Raw genomic sequence first — 20,797 nt, forward strand, 5'->3', positions numbered from 1 at the left:
TGATGAAGTGAGCAGCGATCTAACAACTTTCTGGACACCTGTAGGCAGGTATAGATGGCTGAGAATGCCATTTGGAAGCAAGTCAGCAGATGAAGAATACCAGCGCAGGCAGTGTGAAGTACTAGAGAGACTAAAAGGAGTGAGCGTGATCGCAGATGACATTCTACTCTATGGATGTGGTGACACGAAGAGGCGATTGCAGATCATGACAGAAACCTTACAGCTCTCCTGCAGAGTAAGAGATGTCAACCTGAAGCTGAACAAAAATACATTATTGTTAAAGCTACCTAGTGTGACATACATGGGTCATCTTCTCACCACAAAGGGCCTTCGCCCTGACCAAGAGAAAATAACAGCCATTCAGAACATGGGTACAACGACTGACGTCAAGTCACTACAGAGGCGGTTTGTGAACTATCTTGCAAAATGCATGCCCCACCTATCTGATGTGTATGAGCTGCTCAGAAGACTGACTGACAAGGACATTGAATAGACATGCTACCACAGCATGACGCAGCAGTTGAAGACTATCAAACAGTTAGTCACACAACATCCAGTGCTCAAATACTACAACCTGAATGAAGTCACACGGCAGTGTGATGCCATTGAGACAGGTTTGGGCACAGCCCTTCTACAGAAAGGACAACCTGTTGAATTTGCCTCCATAACATTGACTCAGACATGACAAAGATATGCACAGATTGAGAAATAATGTCTCTCCATTGTTTTTGCATGTGACAAGTTTGACCAGTATCTGCACTGCAGAGAGTTCATCACAATACACAGCATCCACAAACTGCAGAGAATGTTGCTAAGGCTACAAATATACCAACTCCACGTGCAATACAAACAAGGCAAAGAACTACATGTAGTTGACTTCCTTGCCAGAACAGCTCAATCAACCACAGAGCACAGACAAATGCAAACACCATCCCATGGTCTACACTATGGGTCTAGCCACAACTGACCTGGAACAGGTGGATCACACCAGTGATGTCAACATCTCAACTAAGACAGTGGAGTCAATCAAAGCACACTGCTCCGAGGACCCACTGTTTCAGGCTCTGTACACACAAATCAACTGGCCTGGAGCCAAACAGGCTGTGAGTCACACACTGAAAGATTTCTGGACGTACAAAGAGGAGCTCACCACAGAAAATTGAGTGATATTCATCCCTGACATGTTACGAGCTAACTTTCTACACAAAATACACTCTGGCCATAGTTGAAGCATAGTTGGCCAGTCTCAGAAAGGCACGTGATGCTGTTTTCTGACCAAGGATGACAGAGGGTGTAGATCTTTATGAGCAAAGGTGCAACCTGCAACTCCATCCAGAGGAGGCAAAAAAAGGAGACACTCATCCTCCACCAAATCCCTCCCATGGTCCAAGATCGGGATGGACTTACTCACAGTCAACAAAAGCAACTACCTCATCATGGTCGATTATTACTTGGACTGCTGGGAGCTCGATGAGCTGACGGACACCACGCCAGACACGGCATTGTCCACACAGAATGAGAAGGGGGGTGGTGGCATTTGCTGATGAGCGGGACTTTAAACATGTGACGTCATCACCGTATCACAGCCAAAGCAATGGAAAAGCATAATCAGCTGTGAAAATTGCCAAAACGCTCCTATGAAAGGCTCCGATGGCGGAATACTCCAATAGAGAGACTTAACAGTTCTCTGGTACAGCTACTCATGTCCAAATGCACACGCACGATCCTACCCACCATGACAAAACATCTCAAACCCCAAGTGGTAAAAAATTTAATTCCAAGAAAAACTACAAAAAGGGCTGACAGCAAAACACCACTATGACACACATGCCTGTGACATGCGGCAACATCGTCCAAGGACAAACAGTAAGGATTCTTCTCCACCCCAACAGCTCAGCCAGCACTTGGACGATGGGCATACGCATGGATCAACTCAGGGACCGGTCATATGAAGTAATAGTGACTGGTAAACAATATGGGAGAAACAGAAAAGCCATTTGGCCAGTGACTGAACAACTCAGGATCCCCCCCGAACGACCATCAAACAAATATGGATGAGGATGATTGGGGACCATGGGACGAACCCGCCATTCAAGCTGGTGGTGAACAACAGGCTGCTGATATGGAAGCAGCCCCACCTCCTCAAAATATAACTCTGAGACACACCAGAACCAAGGCAAATACCAGGCCACCTGTGAGATACTCCAAAGACTATGTTGTTTCATCTAAAAGGTTATATATATTTTTTTGCATTTATATTTGTAAGAGGAAAACGGGTAGTCTGCTTCTTGACTTTAAAGTTGATACTTATTGAAGGTACTTGAATAAGAACACAGATATATGTTTTGGTTAACAGTGTAATGTTGTCACTGGCAAGAGTCTAACCCAGTTCTCCTGTTCATGAGTCGAGGAGGAGTTATCTGCATGTGTTGCGCAAAGGAAGATGTTACGAGATGTCGCCAAGCAAATAGATGGCGCTGCTGTTATGTGTATTTGAGTGTGATACTATATAGTACTAGTGAGCCAAGTTAAGCATTACTTACTGTGCACTGAATGGAGTTGTATGCATGCTACACAGTGATGCTGACAGATTTGCAAGCTGGTCAACTATCGTAAATAAAGTACAAGCTACATGCTGTTTATCAGTGCCAAAAAATCACTTGCTAGCGAACTAAGTTTAAACTTTTTCAATGATGCTAGAAAGTAATGTTATTAGCTAGCAGGCACATTGAGCAGCCAGGCCACAATTAGGTCACTGGTGAGTGGAGACGTGTGTGCTTCGGTGCCATTTGTTTTTTTATAACTTTCTCACTATCTATTACCAGAGTGTGCATCTGTTTGGCAGTGTTTCATAGGGAATCATTTTACAAAACAAGTCGTGGGGGGACACAAGATGCTCGCAAATGGGTTTTGAAATATTGACAAGTTGCAATCGGGATACAAGTGCGTTCTGATCATCTCCATTCTCAAGTAATTGACACTATCAAACATATCAGCAAGTACCCACTCCATAAAGGTCTTAGGGCCAAGGGATATTTCAACATAACACTGGCGATGTGTTGACTTACACTACCGTTCAAAAGTTTGGGGTCACTTAGAAATATCCTTGTTTTTGGAAGAAAAGCAAATTTGTGTTCCAATGGCACGTTGTGTTAGCTAATCCAAGTTTATCATTTTAAAAAGGCTAATTGATCATTAGAAAACACTTTTGCAATTATGTTAGCACAGCTGACAACTGTTATACAGATTAAAGAAGCAATTAAACTGGCCTTCTTTAGACTAGTTGAGTATCTGGAGCATCAGCATTTGTGGGTTCGATTGCAGGCTCAAAATGACCAGAAACAAATAATTTTCTTCTGAAACTCGTCAGTCTATACTTGTTCTGAGAAATGAAGGCTATTCCATGCGAGAAATTGAAACTGAAGATCTCGTACAAGGCTGTGTACTACTCCCTTCACAGAACAGCGTTAACTGGCTCTAACCAGAATAGAAAGAAGAGTTGGAGGCCCCGGTGCACAACTGAGCAAGAGGATAAGTACATTAGAGGTGTCTAGTTTGAGAAACATAATTGCAAAAGGGTTTTCTAATGATCAATTAGCCTTTTAAAATGATAAACTTGGATTAGCTAACACAACGTGCCATTGGAACACAGGAGTGATGGTTGCTGATAATGGACCTCATCTACATAGGCGTACAATTCCATTAAAAAAATCTGCCATTTCCAGCTACAATAGTCATTTACCACATTAACAATGTCTAAACTGTATTTCTGATCAATTTGATGTTATTTTAACCTTTCTGATCTCCCCATCCCGGATCCGGGATCGTGAATACAGACTCAAGCTCATTACCATAACGCAACGTTAACTATTCATGAAAATCGCAAATGAAATGAAATAAATATGCCATCTCTCAAGCTTAGCCTTTTGTAAACAACACTGTCATCTCAGATTTTCAAAATATGCTTCTCAACCATAGGAAAACAATCATTTGTGTAAAAGTAGCTAGCTAGCGTAGCATTTAGCGTTAGCATTAGCGTTAGCATCCAGCACGCAACATTTCAACAAAAACATAAAAGCCTTCAAATAAAATCATTTACCTTTGAAGAACTTCTGATGTTTTCAATGAGGAGACTCTCAGTTAGATAGCAGATGCTCAGTTTTTCCAAAAAGATTCTTTGTGTATTAGAAATAGCTCCGTTTTGTACATCACATTTGGCTACCAAAAAAAAAACGAAAATTCAGTCCTCAAAACGCGAACTTTTTTCCAAATTAACTCCATAATATCGACTGAAAACATGGCAAACGTTGTTTAGAATCAATCCTCAAGGTGTTTTTCACATATCTCTTCGATGATATATCGTTCGTGGAAGCATGGTTTCTCCTCTCAATCAAATGGAAAAATACTTGCACATGGCTTTGCGCACCAGTTTCGACGCAGGACACCAGGCGGACACTTGGAAAATGTAGTCTCTTATGGTCAATCTTCCAATGATATGCCTACAAATACGTCACAATGCTGCCGACATCTTGGGGAAACGGCAGAAGGTCTAAGCTTATTCCTGTCGCATTCACAGCCATATAAGGAGACATTAGAAAACAGAGCTTCAGTTCTGCTCATTTCCTGTTTGACGTATCATCTTGGTTTCGCCTGTAGAATGAGTTCTGGGGCACTTACAGACAAAATCATTGCAGATTCTGAAACTTCAGAGTGTTTTCTTTCCAAAACTGTCAGAATATGCATAGTCGAGCATCTTTTCGTGACAAAATATCGCGCTTAAAACGGGAACGTTTTTTATCCAAAAATGAAATAGCGCCCCTAGAGATGCAACTGGTTAATGGACAAAAAATGTGCTTTTCTAAGTGACCGACCCCAAACTTGTAAACAAGACTGAGGCGCTATGTAATGGGCAGTTCTGTCTCACTGTCTGGAGGTTCTGGCTGCTATGATTCAATAGAGCGCACGCAGCTGATAGAGTGCAATCAGCACAGCTGCTTCTCTCGTGTTAGTGGGCACTGGGCATGATCATAATCCATACCAAACCTTCCAGTTAGTTGTGATGTACTCACTTACAAAACTGACTTTATGACCAAAATTATCCTATTTGTGACTCATTTCAGGAAACTAGGCATTTGTCACTACTTCACAGGAGAGCCATTTGAATGTAACCTTTTTCTTTCTTTTTTTAAAATAAAAAAATAAAATAATTTGGCAGAAATTCCTTCTGGAACATGTGAATGTTCATGTGCCGTAATAACAAACTTGTATGTCATCTGTAAATCGGAATAAAATTGTTAAATTATGAGCCTAGTTGGTTTAGCCACTGAAAAAGCCAACAACCTTCCCGCTAGCCATGATTGGCTGAGATAATGAGTGGGCTGGACATGCCGAGAGATGAGTTCGGATTGATCTGCCATGTAGCATGGTTCTGTCTATAACATGAGCTGGTCAGCATGTGTAGCTTATCCTTTCTAACACATCACGTAGCAGAACTGCATAAGTGTTGCTTTTGAAATCAGTGTAATTAGAGTATGATTTTTAAGAAGATGGAGAAAATTCAGGCATTTGATTGCAAATATGCAGGCGGAGTCGACCAGAGAACACACAGAACGCTGTTATATAAAACACCTGTCTCCGGATTACATCTTCAAACTAAGGGCAACCATGGCATCCGTGACAGAGAATGTGAAGCGTCCATCCATGTATACGTAAGATAGTCTAGCTAACTATATTTTCAGATATTACACATTTCTAATTTTGTCAGAAAGTTGTTTTCATTTAAGTTTTTCAAGTGTACTGTTAGCTAGCTAGCTAACATTAGCTGGCTGGCTCGCTAGCTAACATTACGTGTATGACCATTGAAGTAATATTATTAGTATCTTAGAGCCATTTGCATTGCCAGTTATAGACTAATGTTAGCTAGCTAACATTGAACCTGGTTGGTTAGTTACCTGCAGATTCATGCAGGGTAATAATGTTATGAGTTGGGATTATAGTTCATTGTTTAGCTAGCTAGCTACATGTCTAAACAAAAGACTGCACTATGCAAGTAACCATTTCAATAGAATGTTCATGATGTCTCTGCGACAACGGTCCATAGATGTAGCTGGTAAATTCGCTCTTGCTATCTACTCTGATTTCAGAGCACTCTCGTCTGAAGGTGCCAGAGTGCAGAATTACTGATGAAGTTACAGACGCTCAACACCTGAGGAATATGGCCGGTGTCAGTAAACGTAGGCAAAAAAGCAGAACTAAATTGTTGCCAGTAGCACAGTTCCAGTCACCAACGCTCTGGATAACATAAAAGCAGCCTAACCACCTCTAAAACAAAACGGTCAGAGTGAGCTGTTCTCTCATTTGTGTCTGGAAGTAGCTAGCAAGCTAGCCAATGTTAGCCAGTTTTCTTGGGTGCTTGACTGTTGTTGTTAAGTCAGAACGCTTGTGTCAACCCTACTCCTCGGCCAGAGCGTTCAGTTATGAACGGACAATTTGACAACGCTCTGACTAAATTTGCGAACACACCCATAGTATAAACCAGCCTTTAGTCTTGACATTTTTGGTTGTTTAGTACATGGCCTCACATGTGAATCTGTAAAGAAATGGGTGGGGCTAAAGCTTAATAAGAGGGAGTGAACAATGCTGAATGGGTGGAGCTCTCCAGTGGGTGTACCAAAACATTCAAGGGCCATTTCCTCAAAAGTGAGATTACAAGTTTATCAACTTTCAAAGCAGAATTACTTTCCCATTGTTCCTCAACTGTAATGTGTGATATACAATTGTCTAGCTATGAGTCTCTACTTTTATCCAATGTAAAAAACACGTTTTGCTAAATAAGACCAAATTAAGCCGGTCGGTCACATTTACCCTTTGTAGTCAATTTTGACAAAATCATTTATGTTTCTGAATCATATCAATGCCACATAGGCCGTTTAAAACCAGGGAAGTTGGTTCAAATGGGTATTTTTTTATTTCTTCTATTCTCCTTAACAAAATAAATGAAAAAGGAATAGAATTAATAAGAATAATCTGGACTCCCCAGTAATGTTCCCTGACATTTGTTTGGGCACTGAAATGTTTTGGGGCACTGAACATTGTGAAAATGTTGTGCATCTTCCGGTGCGCGTTTACAGTGAGGCTGTACACTTACAGTTTTAGACAGTAGCCAATAGACTATTGTGGCTATTTGAGCATAATGTAGGCCTATGAACAAACCAACTAAGTGTAAGAACCGACGCTGGAGATGAGAAGCAGGTACAGAGAGTTGAACATTTAATTTAGCACTGACATGGAACAGGACAGGAACAGTGTCAGAACCGGGTTATACAAAGACATACAAACTTCAATGCTGAAGCGGGGGACAACCTCAGGAACAGACAGATATAGGGGAGGAAATAAACACGGGTGAGTGAGTCCAGGTGATGCGCTTCATGAGGGGAGCAGGTGCGTAAGGATGGTGGCAGGAGTGTGTAATGCAGGGCAGCCTGGCGACCTCGAGCACCAGGGAAGGAGAGTGGGAGCAGGCATGACAATAAACAAATCCCTGAACATTTTCACATGGAAATAGATTTTGATTTATATGATATACTGTATGTGGTGTTCAATGCAGGCTTACATTACATTTAAAACATTTTTTTTACATTATGAAGGGCTTGACAATAGTAAATGATTTTTTTTCATGGTCTGTATCAACATGGGCTAAATATGTGACTTTCAATTGCATTGCATTGTTTTGTATGATGCAAGAAACCATTTTACAAAATAAAAACAATTGTTATTACCATACACATAATTTGACAATGTTGGATACCTCTCTGCCTATAGACTTATTTGCATATATTCAAGCCTGTCTTAAAATACAACACTCCACCTCTAATTAAGACATAAGCTTTTTACCTGACTGAAATGTAGCCTACATGTTTTATACTTTTGTAGAAAGCAGTAACTCCCCATTACTGATCTATACTTACAGTGCATTTGGAAACTATTCAGACCCTGTGACTTTTTACACATTTTGTTACGTTACAGCCTTATTCTAAAATGAATTAAATACACTTTTCCCTCATCAATCTACACACAATACCCCATAATGACAAATCAAATACAGGTTTTTAGTCATGTTGCACATTTATTAAAAAGAAAAGTATTCAGACCCTTTGCTATGAGACTCAAAATTGAGCTTAGGTGCATCCTGTTTCCATTGATCATCCTTGAGATGTTTCTACAACTTGATTGGTGTCCACCTGTGGTAAATTCAATTCAATCAGGCACGCACCTGTTTATATAAGGTCCTACAGTTGACATTGCATATCAGAGCAAAAAACAAGCTATTAGGTTGAAGGAATTATCCGTAGAGCTCAGACAGGATTGTGTCAAGGGAAACAGATCTGGGGAAGGCTACCAAAACATTACTGCAGCATTGAAGGTCCCCAAGAACACAGTGGCCTCCATCATTCTTAAATGGAAGAAGTTTGGAACCACTAAGACTCTTTCTAGAGCTGGCCGCCCGGCCAAACTGAGCAATCAGGGGAGAAGGGCCTTGGTCAGGGAGTTTCAGAGTACCTCTGTGGAGATGGAAGAACCTTCCAGAAGGACAACCATCTCTGCAGCACTCCACCAATAAGGCCTTTATAGTGGAGTGGCCTGACGGAAGCCACTCCTCAGTAAAAATAACGTGGCAGCCCGTTTGGAGTTTGCCAAAATGCACCTAAAGAACTCTCAGACCATAAGAAAAATTATTATTTGTCCTGATCAAATCAAGATTGGACTATTTGGCCTGAATGCCTAGCGTCACGTCTGGAGGAAACCTGGCACCATCGATACGGTGAAGCATAGTGGTGGCAACATCATGCTGTGAGGATGTTTTTCAGCAGCAGGGACTGAGAGACTAATCAGGATTGAGGGAAAGATGAACGGAGAAAAGTACAGAAAGATCCTTAGCGGAAACCTGCACCAGAGCGCTCAGGACCTCAGAACGGAGCAAAGTTTTACCTTCCAACAGGACAATGACCCTAAGCACACAGCCAAGACAACGCAGGAGTGGCTTCGGGACAAATCTCTGAATGTCCTTGAGTGGCCCAGCCAGAGCCTGGACTTGAACCCGAACGAACATCTCTGGAGACCTGAAAATAGCTGTGCAGCGACCCTCCCCATCCAACTGGACAGAGCTTGAGAAGATCTGCAGAGAAGAATGAGAGAAACTCCCCAAATACAGGTATGCCAAGCTTGTAGCGTCATACCCAATAACACTTGAGGTTGTAATTGCTGCCATAGTACTCAGTTTTCCATTGTTAATGATTTTGCCAAAATATCTCAAATCCAGTTTTTGCTTTGTCATGATGGGGTAGTGTGAGAAAAAAACACAATTTAATAAATTTTAGAACAAGGCTGTAACGCTAAAAAAATTGAAAAAGTGGTGGGGTAGTGTGAGAAAAAAACACAATTTAATAAATTTTAGAACAAGGCTGTAACGCTAAAAAAATTGAAAAAGTGGTCTGAATACTTTCCGAATGCACTTTATCTTTAACTGGCCTAATAACTCGCTAACTAGCAAAGAATATCAACAAATGTGCACACACAAGGCTCTGTGATCTGATCTGAACTGAACTGAAAAGCGCATTCACTCTTCGATGATTGAAAGACCGCTTGTGGGCTACCCCCACCAAAATCATTCTACTCCGTTGCGCTCTGGCTCTGCCTGCAGCAAAATCACAGACCCTATCTTGCAAAGTTACATTTGTTTTGGTTTGTTGCATTGAAAAGGGTCTGATATAATGTTGATTCGATCACAGAAAAAACGTTGATCTATATAGTGAAAACTAATGGGGCGAACTTGGCAAAGTTCAATTTCTCATGTCTCTACGTGGCTTTAGAGGGAAAATTGCTCCACAGTAGCAATTTATGGTCGTGTAGAAACCACATCACACAACCAAAGTCCAGACCAAAAGCAGTAGTCACAAAGTGTCAGTCTATACAGCATCAGGCTGATTCTCTGATGTGTGTCTCATCTTTTCACTTCAGTCTCAGTGAACTAAGTCTTCCAAGCAGAGCAGAGCAGGGAGAGACAACGTCACAGTAGTCTATCAACATATGACGAGGCGCGCATTGCCCGTTCCCTAAACCTGTACACCCGGTACCATTGCATTGTAACACTATGGTGTTGGAGGAATAATATATTATATTGGCTAATTCATAAGCAGCCTCTCATTCTGTCTCTTGAATTGTCTTCTTTGGCCCCAGCCGAGATCTCTGTGTAAGCCGCTCGGCTGTTTTTGTTTTGTGGTATAAACATCTGCAGCAGTCCGCGTGGATGAGCAATGCACCGACAGACATCCCCTGACCTGCTTCTCTTCTCAGATCCCCCCTACTCTCTTCTCAGATCCCCTCTGCTTTAACAAAACCCGTTCACAGTACAGAACGACAACCTTGCATAATCCTGTAGGCTTAACACCCTCCACCTTTCTGTTTTTAAAGTCATACAACCTTTTTGTGTGCAGGTATTATGCAGGCTTAAAAAGAAACGCATGTCTTTTGGTGCTTTTATCCAAAATAAATGTGCCTGCACCGGCATTACGTGATAATTCCTATTGTTCTGGGGCTGCAGTCTCATTGTTCATGTAATGCATGAAGCTGGAATCAGGGAGGTTATTGGAGAAGTTGGCAAGCTTTTCGACCAGCTAATCAAATGTAATGCTCAGGCTGCCAACATAATGGTAGCTTATGCTTTGTCCATTTAAGCAATTTTACCCAGTGGCCAATTGTGTTGGTACTGATTCAAGATGTGTGAAGTTACATATGTCAACAGCAGTGTGCTTTACTCTCACCAGAACATCCCCATTTTGGAAATGGCCACACATTCTAGACTAGGTTGGACAGAGTGTGTAGTTGTAGGACGTAATATGCCTATATAGCGTACAATGTAAAACCCAAACAAGCAGGAACATGGTCTATCTATTCTAGTCTAGAATGTAACTCATTTTCCCTCTCTGTCCCTACAGGAGTGACAACTGTGCTGACCATGACCACCCTCAGTATCAGCGCTAGGAACTCTCTCCCAAAAGTGGCCTACGCCACAGCCATGGACTGGTTCATTGCAGTCTGCTATGCTTTTGTCTTCTCTGCCCTCATTGAGTTTGCTACAGTGAACTATTTCACAAAGAGGGGCTATGCCTGGGACGGAAAAAGTGTGGTGCCAGAGAAGGTATTAGTGGTGTTATCTCACGTAAATGATATGTGTTGTGATATATTCATCCTAGAATCCTTAGTTGTTATCCAGTGATTCTTGAAGAATATAATGAATAAAAGCCTCATGAGCTTAGTTCAACTTCCGTACCCCATCAGAACCTAAAATATCTGCTCGTTTTACTCCGATGTTTGTTAACAACGTAAATGTAAAGAAACACTGTATAGCCTCAGACATCGTTAAAACTATACATTTGATATCGTGGATGGTCAGTCCTTGCATCAATAGCTGTCTATGAATTTGAGAGTGATTACATTTCACCAGCCCCATCCCGTAGCTTTTTTAGTGAAAGAGGAGCAGGAAGAATGCTTTGTTATTGTTTCAATTAAGGATTCTAGCTTTTAAGATAGCAAAGCTCAAACATAATTATATGGGGTATTCCACCCAAAACCAGAGCAGTTACTTCTACATTATCGGTGGAGAACAGCAGCGAGGGTTTATGTCACAAACTCATCTCAATGCAAATGAGATTCTTGGGACATGACATAAACATGAATAGTTTAGAGTTCCTGCAGTCTTCTGGTGCAGTTAGAAGTACAGTACATTACTGTGTGGTCTCTACCTGCTCCTAAACAAAATTGAGACAAAATATTAGACAAACTCTTACACAATGTCTTGCCATTATCACACACTGTTTTGCCATGTTTTTTTGAACAGACATCAATACTTATCTATAAAGGATGTCCCCAGTTTGAATTGTTAGCTCGTCAATGTGCTTTGTTGGTTGGTTTCTCGTGAGATAATCCAAGGCACTGATGGTTTACCCTCCTTGCAGCAAAAGAAGAAGAAGGAGTCCCTCCTGAAGAAGAACAACACCACCGCCTACACCGCCGCCACTGCTACAGCCTTCGCTCCAAACATTGCCAGGGACCCTGGTTTGGCCACCATTGCCAAAAGCGCCCCCCCTCCCCCCACCGAGCCCAAGGAGGAGCCCAAGCCCAAGCCACCAGAGGCCAAGAAGACCTTCAACAGCGTCAGCAAGATCGACAGGATCGCCAGAATAGCCTTCCCGTTACTCTTCGGAACCTTTAACCTGGTCTACTGGGCAACTTACTTGAATAAAAAGCCCAAGTTACAGGGGATGACCCCGGGATCCCACTAATCCCAATCCCCCCCCCTTCTCTTTTTTTCCGAATGTTTATTTTCAGAAAACATGGTGTCCAAAGCCGGTTGAGTTCCCAGTCGCCACATTGCTTCAATGTCACATACTGTACCTTCCAAAATGTAAAAAAGAGAAAAGGTTTTAGGATCCGAGCAATGTGATGACTATAATGGGAATTGTTTTGGGAGGGAGAGATTATGCTACTAAAGAAAATATGCTAGAAATAATACATGATATACGCAAGAGAATGCTATTCTACAAATTCACATAGCCCAACAATTTATAAAGATCTATTCTTTGTTTTAGTCTTCTGATATATGTTCAGTTGTTGTTTTGCATTAGATCATTGCCACTGTAAAAGAAAATTGTGTTTTTTTGCATGGACTGGGAATTTTTCTTCTCAAAGACCAATCAACATTTGACTGAGGGCCTAGTTTGTTTGATATCAGTGACAAAATGCTACCTGCAATCTCTGTCAAATATTCTTCCATTCTCTGTCGTTGATGTTTTGGGGTTGTTCATTTCCTTTGTTGAAAGAATCAAGATAGGGGTTCAGCAATAGCAATAAAACATGTCTCAGTGGAAACAATGTCATTCATTCATGGGTTTTAAGAAGAGGATAGAAACGATTCAATCATGTATGTGCAACATTATGAATACAATTTATTTAGTTTTTTTTTGTAAATAGTATCAAGTGTTAGAGATGTCAATATTACGTTTAAGCTTTTGCAAAAGTGTAACTAAAGGGTATTAATATTCAACATGTGGCAGAGAACATTTTCTTTTTTTTTACGAAACATTTAAAAAAAAGTTTGTATGAAGAGAGTATTCACTGGTTCACTCCTAAGTGACAGTTCCTTACCAAGTCAGTGTTCCACCGATGGCTGTTCAACATTGCCAGTGGTTATAATTGAAATATAAGTTCCTATCTATTCAACTAAATCCCATAGCTATGTACACACTAACAACAACAATGTGTCAAAGTCTGGGGCGGGTTACTAAATGAGTAAGAATGTAAAACTGTCAAATCTAAATGTCGGAATGCATTTTATATTTAGAATTAAAAAAACACTATTATTATTTACTTTTGTTTCTGGTTTCTATGGCATGGAAGAATTACTACAGGGCCCAGAGGACTGTCAGCAGCATTGTTTAGTTTCTAAGAGGGCTGCCAGCAGTAAGCATTGCAACGGGCGGGCTGTGGCAAATGCATTGAGAGTGAAGAGCAGTGCCTTTTACATTTTCAGGGTTTAACTAGGGATTGGCTACTCCCTTGATTCATGGCACTAAGTTTTACATCCTGCTCTATTTCCGTGACTCTGTGAAGGCGCCGTGGTTCCCATCTTCTGTTGACGATGTTTTAGACAACACTCAGAAAGTACCAGCTACACTGCCTTCAGTCTCACATGCCGTTAGGGGAATGTTCATTTTTGACTGCATTTGTTGCTGCTTGATGTTGATGGGAGAGAACACAGAGGCATCAAACGTGATGGGCTAGTGCTGTGTCCTACACACAGGAAATGTCTTGTAGTTCTATGATAGTATCGAATACCTATATTTTTGTAGCATGATATGAATCCCTCCTCCGAGAGACCCAACAGGTACTAAACCGAACATGTTAAAAAAATATATTGTTGGTTTCTTTTTATTGATTTTATTTTTTCACATTCAAACATACACAAAGAGATGTTTTCTCAGATGTGGAAAGTTGAAGTTAATTGTCCTCAAATTATGTTAATGTAGCAATATCGATTAGCAAGGGCTTTTAAAAAAAAAATCTGCATTCTCCGGGGTGATATCCATAGCTTTATGTTGACCTCAGTAATCATAGTTCCATGTGCAGCGTCGGTATCCAAAAACTCTTTGGAATAACGGTCACGGGCTTCATGTCTTTATTGTTTTCAAGCCGTCAGCACCCAATTTGCTTTCAGAAAACCATGATCCAAATTGAGAGTGGGGGCATTGTATGGCATGGGTTGTGGTGTTTTTACAATAAATGGGTATTGTAGTACTGGACATTGTGCAGTGGTGACGATATCTCTGGACTGTGTAGACTGACTAGTGTGTATTGTAGATCAGTGCACAGGGGTGAGAAGGGTAGAGCATCCCAGAGGGAGAAGGAGCGAGTCGGTTGCATTATGACCGATTGAGAGGATCTGTTGCTGGAGATAGAAGGCTTTTCAGTATGCAAGTGCACACAAGTCCTGTGTGAAATGTATAAATATAAATATTTAGATATTTCAATTTAAACCTATTGTATGGATGTTTACTATCATGACAAAAAAAGGATAAATAATATACATAATGCATATATGACTATTTAATAGAAAAATACTACCCAAGATAATAAATATTGTTTGTACCAACCTATTGTTAGGCATTTTTCACATTAGAAGCGTCCTTTACATTCACGTAGTCCGCTTTGTGCTATCCAAGGACAGCTTTGAAACACGTTAATTAGCCTCTTTCCCTGACCCCTGTGTTTTCAAATTAACAAGGTCTTGTAAAAAGCTTAACTCTTTAATCAACCATGCATCCTTAGACTTTTAACCATATTTCTGCTGGGTAATCGTGAATTACTCTTCTTTATTTTTGATGTACAGGTCGATCTATTGATGGGGAGATTGCTTTGATGGCTTTTTTTTTTTATGGCAATAAATGGAGTCAATGGAAAAACCAGAAAAGTACTGTATATTAAGTCCACGTGAATAATTCTATTTGAGGATTTGCTAATAATCAGTGATGATAAATTGCTAAGTGGATAAATAAATGTTTTTCCTTTTTCCTTTAGCTTTAAAGATAGCAAAATCAAAGAAGAGTTTCTATATATTGTTTGCTAAATAAAACCTCAGCTAAAATACATTTCCTGCCATTCAGAGTGGAAAGTGGACCTCCACCAGTGTTGTTATTTTTTTCATCCTCATTTAGGAAGGCATCGTATCTGTTCCAGAGCACTGGCTGTGGAATCTGTGGCACATTTGCAAACATGAGCTTCCAACCCCTTCTCCTTTCACATACAGCAGCTGTAACATGTATATAAATGCATCGCAAACCGATCCCCTATGTTGGAGACCAAGTAATCCCCCATTTAGAACTGTTGTTCTGGACAGTACTTGCTTTTCAAAGTTGGGTCTTTGATCAATGTTAGGTACTTGTGGGAGTTTTTTGTTTTCTTGTGTTTTTATTTATCAGGCATAAAAAAAATAACTATTAATTTAGAAATAAAACCTCATTTTTTTAAAGCACAAATGTTGAAGATATATAATGGGTGAGGGGTAAAACACATCCACACTCACTGATATGTGTTTGTGGTATATAATGTATGATACAAGCCAAACGATGATGGAGATGGGGTAGTATTCTGTTGGATTGGGTGGAAAGGTATACCTTCTGTAAATGTTTGGTTTTGTTATGATATGGCCCTCTGTAGAATCTGATTCTCTGCATAAGTCTTTAAATAAAAGAGAGGAAAAAAGTCATGTTGACATTTTTATCAATGTGTAATAAATTGAATTATAAAAATGCCAACACATCATTCCTTGTCACTTTTCCTTTTATATGCGTTTGGCTCCTTTTTCCAAACAAAGATAATGCTTGGTAAGTGACTGTTCATAGTATGGTTCTCAGAAACAACGATGGACAGCTGCCTCTGATTGAGAACCACACCCGGCCAAACACACAGAAATAGAAAACATAGAATGCCCACCCCAACTCACGCCCTGACCAAACCAAAATAGAGACATAAAAAGGATCTCTAAGGTCAGGGCGTGACAATAGGAGTCCAATGTTCATTTCAATTCAATAAGAATTTAAGTGTCGCTTTGGGGAATGCGAAAGTAGAATGCAAGACCTTTGCAGCTTACTACAGGCATAGAAAATACATTTGGCATGGACTCAAAGCGACATAAAGTGGAATTTCGCAACTACAACGGTAGAAATATGCACAATCATGTCTCCGGTGGCAGTGTTTGGGTGAAAGGGATAAGTTGACATAAATAACAAATGTATCTCCTCTGGTTATATTGATGTAAAGTGCTGTAGGGCTCTTCTATGACTTCTGGATTAGTGTAAGGTCCTAGAGCCCTACTTTTACAAAAAAAATAATGATCTGTCTAACTCTCTAAGGGGCACTGAGGTTAGGAAACACAGTAACTAATGCCTATTGACTCTCCACCTTTTACAGATCTCACTGTTTCTGTCTTACAGATACAACCAGGCCGCAGGACTCTATAAATGTATATGTACACTCACAAATCATTATTTCTGCTTCTTTTACTAACTATGAATGAGAGGGAGAAAGAGAGAGTGGGGAGGGAAAAAAATACCAGTTTATTATATACAGTCTAAGATAGGTGTAGCGGTCGTCGTATGGAGAAGGTGAGGACCAAAGCGCAGCGTCGTAAATGTTCATGTTGTTTTTTATTTAAAACAGAAAACTACCCACACCACACAGGTGGGAAAAGGCTACCTAAGTATGGTTCTCAGAAACAACGATGGACAGCTGCCTCTGATTGAGAACCACACCCGGCCAAACACACAGAAATAGAAAACATAGAATGCCCACCCCAACTCACGCCCTGACCAAACCAAAATAGAGACATAAAAAGGATCTCTAAGGTCAGGGCGTGACAATAGGAGTCCAATGTTCATTTCAATTCAATAAGAAATTGTCTGTTGTTGAAGGTGGGGGCTACTGCGATCTGCTATCTGTCTCTCATTTCATTACCCGGGAATCTGTTTGATGCTGAGTGAAAGTTAATTGGCTGGCACCTCACATCCATACAGAGAGAGGGAGCTTTCCTCTATGTACATCTCTCAAGCATGGGAGGATTGGCCATCAGGCAATTCTGGCAAATGCCAGATGGGTCGGACCATATTTTTGTTTGGTGGGCTGGTCAAAAAAAAACATTTAAAAAAAACAACCTACACCTACTACCATACATACCCTATTCAAAAGCACTCAAATATTTTGTCTTGCCCATTTACCCTCTGAACGGAACACATACACAATGCATGTCTCAGTTGTCTCAAGGCTTAAAAATGCTTATTTAACCTCTCTCCTCCCCTTCATCTACACTGGTTGAAGAGTATTTAACTAACACTAAGGCCTAATTAGGGAAGGGGGGATTAAGGGGAACACATACAGTGCATTCGGAAAGCATCGAGACCCTTTCTCTTTTTCCTCATTTTGTAACGTTACAGCCTTATTCTAAAATGGATGAAATAAAACAATATCCTCACAAATCTACACACAATACCCCATAAAGACAAATAAAAACCTGCTTTAAAAAAATATTTGCTCATTTACAAAAAGCAGAAATACCATATTTACATAAGTATTCAGACCATTTGCTATGGGACTTGAAATTGAGCTCAGGTGAATGCTGTTTCCATTGATCATTCTTGAGATGATTCTACAACTTGATTGGTAAATTGAATTGATTGGACATGATTTGGAAATGCACACACCTGTCTATATAAGGTCCCACAGTTGACAGTGCATGTTAGAGCAAAAACCAGGCCATGAGGTCGAATGAATTGTCCTTAGAGCTCAGAGACAGGATTGTGTTGAGGCACAGATCTGGGGAAGGGTGCCACCTCCAGCATTGGAGGTCCCCAAGAACACTGTGGCCTCCAACAGTCTTAAATAGAAGAAGTTTGGAACCACCAAGACTCTTCCTAGAGCTAGCAACCCGGCCAAAATGAGCAATCAGGGGAGAAGTGCCTTGGGAAGGGAGGTGACCAAGAATCCGATGGTGACTCTGAAAGAGCTCCAGAGTTCCTCTGTGGAGATGGGAGAACATTCCAGAAGGACAACCATATCAAATCAAATCAAATTCAAATCAAATTTTATTGGTCACATACACATGGTTAGCAGATGTTATTGCGAGTGTAGCGAAAATCTTGTGCTTCTAGTTCTGACAGTGCAGCAATATCTAACAAGTAATCTAACAATTCCACAACAACTACCTAATACACACAAATCTAAGTAAAGGGATGGAATAAGAATATATACATATAAATATGGATGAGCAATGACCGAGCGGCATAGGCGAGATGCAATAGATGGTATAAAATACAGTATAACCATATGGGAGGAGTAATAAAGAGATGTTATTATTATTATTAAAGTTGCATTACTAAAGTGACTAGTGATCCATTTATTAAAGTGGCCAATGATTTCAAGTCTGTAAGTAGGCAGCAGCCTCTCTGTGTTAGTGATGGCTGTTTAACAGTCTGATGGCCTTGAGATAGAAGCTATTTTTAGTCTCTCGGTCCCAGCTTTGATGCACCTGTACTGACCTCGCCTTCTGGATGGTTGTTGTCCTTGATGATATTTTTGCCCTTCCTGTGACATCAGGTGCTGTAGGTGTCCTGGAGGGCAGGTAGTTTTCCCCCGGTGATGCGTTGTGCAGACCGCACCACCCTCTGGAGAGCCCTGCGGTTGCCATACCAGGCGGTGATACAGCCCGACAGAATGCTCTCAATTGTGCATCTGTAAAAGTTTATTAGTTTGAAGAGGCGCATCTCTGCAGCACTCCACCAATCAGGCCTTTATGGTAAAGTGGCCAGACGGAAGACACTCCTCAGTAAAAGGCATATGACAGCTTGGAGTTTGCCAAAAGGGACCTAAAGACTCTCAGACCATGAGAAACAAGATATCCCACTATCCCTACGGTGAAGCATGGTGGTGGCAGCATCATGCTGTGGGGATGTTTTTCCACAGCAGGGACTGGGAGACCAGTCAGAGATCCTTGATGAAAACCTTCTCCAGAACGCTCAAGAACTCAGACTGGGGCGAAGGTTCACCTTCCAACAGGACAACGACCCTAAGCACACAGCCAAGACAACGCAGGAGGGGTTTTGGAACAAGTCTCTGAATGGCCTTGAGTGGCCCAGCCAGAGCCCGAACTTGAACCCGATCCAACATCTCTGGAGAGACCTGAAAATAGCTGTGCAGCAACTCTCCCCATCCAACCTGACAGAACTTGAGAGGATCTTCAGAGATGAATGGGAGAAACTCCCAAAATACAGGTGTGCCAAGCATATAGCGTCATACCCAAGAACACTCAAGGCTGTAATCGCTGCCAAAGGTGCTTTAACAAAGTCCTGAGTAAAGGGTCTGAATATTTATGTAAATGTGATATTTCAGATTCTTTTTTAAATAAATGTGCAAAAAAACAACAACTTGTTTTTGCTTTGTCATTATGGGGTATTGTGTGTAGATTGATGGGGGGGGGAAAAAACAATTCAATCCATTTTAGTAGAATAAGGCTGTAACAAAATGTGGAAAAGGTGAAGAGGTCTGAACACTTCCCCAATGCACTGTATGATAGGCACTAACTTGCAATAGCCTAAAAAGTCATTAGATTGACACATAACATGTAAGCCAATAGTCATCTGTTTGACATTTAATACAGTGATACTGCTTTTTATTAAATACAAGTCATCAGGTATTACAATGAAACAGATTTCATGCATAATAATTGCTTAATAATTCTCTGTTAATGGTCAATTGAGGGACTGTCTATGTATTTTAATTGTTTTATCAATGTTGATTCACATTTGAATCTCAGCCTCTTGAGCCAGCGAGTGGTCTTAGTTTATGACATGGTGTCAGATTACATTACATAGCCACCACCACTGGAGACTGGAATGTCCCTCCTATTTTCTGCCTACTTCAGTCGCTGAAAGGCATGTCACTTCCTGGCAAAAAAAAATATGAATACGTTGCACCTGTGAAACGAAGCACAACTCTGGAAATCTATTCGCATCCACGTAAACTAGTTCTGGGATATTTCTATGACAAACACAGAAGGTTTTATATTGAATTCAAAAGAAGTGAACAGAGGGGGGGGGAGTAACACCATCATACCGGAAACCCTAGACCCACTCCAATTCGCATACCGCCCCAACAGATCCATAGATGACGCAATCTCCTTCTGCAACCCGGGTCCTGAACTTCCTGACTGGCCGCCTCCAGGTGTTAAGGGTAGGCAACAACATCTCTGTCACGTGATCCTCAACACTGGGGCCCCTCGGGGGTGCGTGCTTAGTCCCCTCCTGTACTCCCTGTTCACCAACGACTGTGGCCAAGCACGACTCCAACACCATCATTAAGTTTGCTGACGAAACAACAGTGGTAGGCCTGATCACCGACAATGATGAGACAGCCTATCGGGAGGCGGTCAGAGACCTGGCATTGTGGGGCCAGGACAGCATTCTCTCCCTCAATATGAGCAAGACAAAGAGGCTAATTGTGGACTATATGAAAAGGAGGGCCGAACAGGCCCCCATTAACATCAGCGGGGCTATAATGGAGCAGGTCGAGAGTTCCAAGTTCCTTGGTGTCCACATCACTAACGAACTATCATGGTCCAAACACACCGAGACAGTTGTTTTATTTATTTATGATTTTTTTTATTTCACCTTTATTTAACCAGGTAGGCAAGTTG

The 20,797-nt window shown here is 41.1% G+C and overlaps 1 protein-coding gene across 5 annotated transcripts in view; it reads left to right on the top strand.

Moving 5' to 3' along the window:
• Positions 1-15,876, top strand: part of LOC139420800 (gamma-aminobutyric acid receptor subunit alpha-1-like) — a 35,712-nt gene extending 19,836 nt beyond the window's left edge. For all 5 annotated transcript variants that reach the window (XM_071171083.1, XM_071171082.1, XM_071171084.1 and 2 more), the window contains 2 exons: positions 10,995-11,197; positions 12,015-15,876. In XM_071171083.1, coding sequence (XP_071027184.1) covers positions 10,995-11,197; positions 12,015-12,341 — 530 coding nt within the window. In that variant the 3' untranslated portion in view covers positions 12,342-15,876. The remainder of the gene's footprint in view (positions 1-10,994; positions 11,198-12,014) is intronic.
• The last annotated feature ends 4,921 nt before the right edge of the window (positions 15,877-20,797 follow it).

The sequence above is a fragment of the Oncorhynchus clarkii genome, chromosome 12, assembly GCF_045791955.1.
Source record: "Oncorhynchus clarkii lewisi isolate Uvic-CL-2024 chromosome 12, UVic_Ocla_1.0, whole genome shotgun sequence".
In the NCBI taxonomy this organism is placed as follows: domain Eukaryota; kingdom Metazoa; phylum Chordata; class Actinopteri; order Salmoniformes; family Salmonidae; genus Oncorhynchus; species Oncorhynchus clarkii.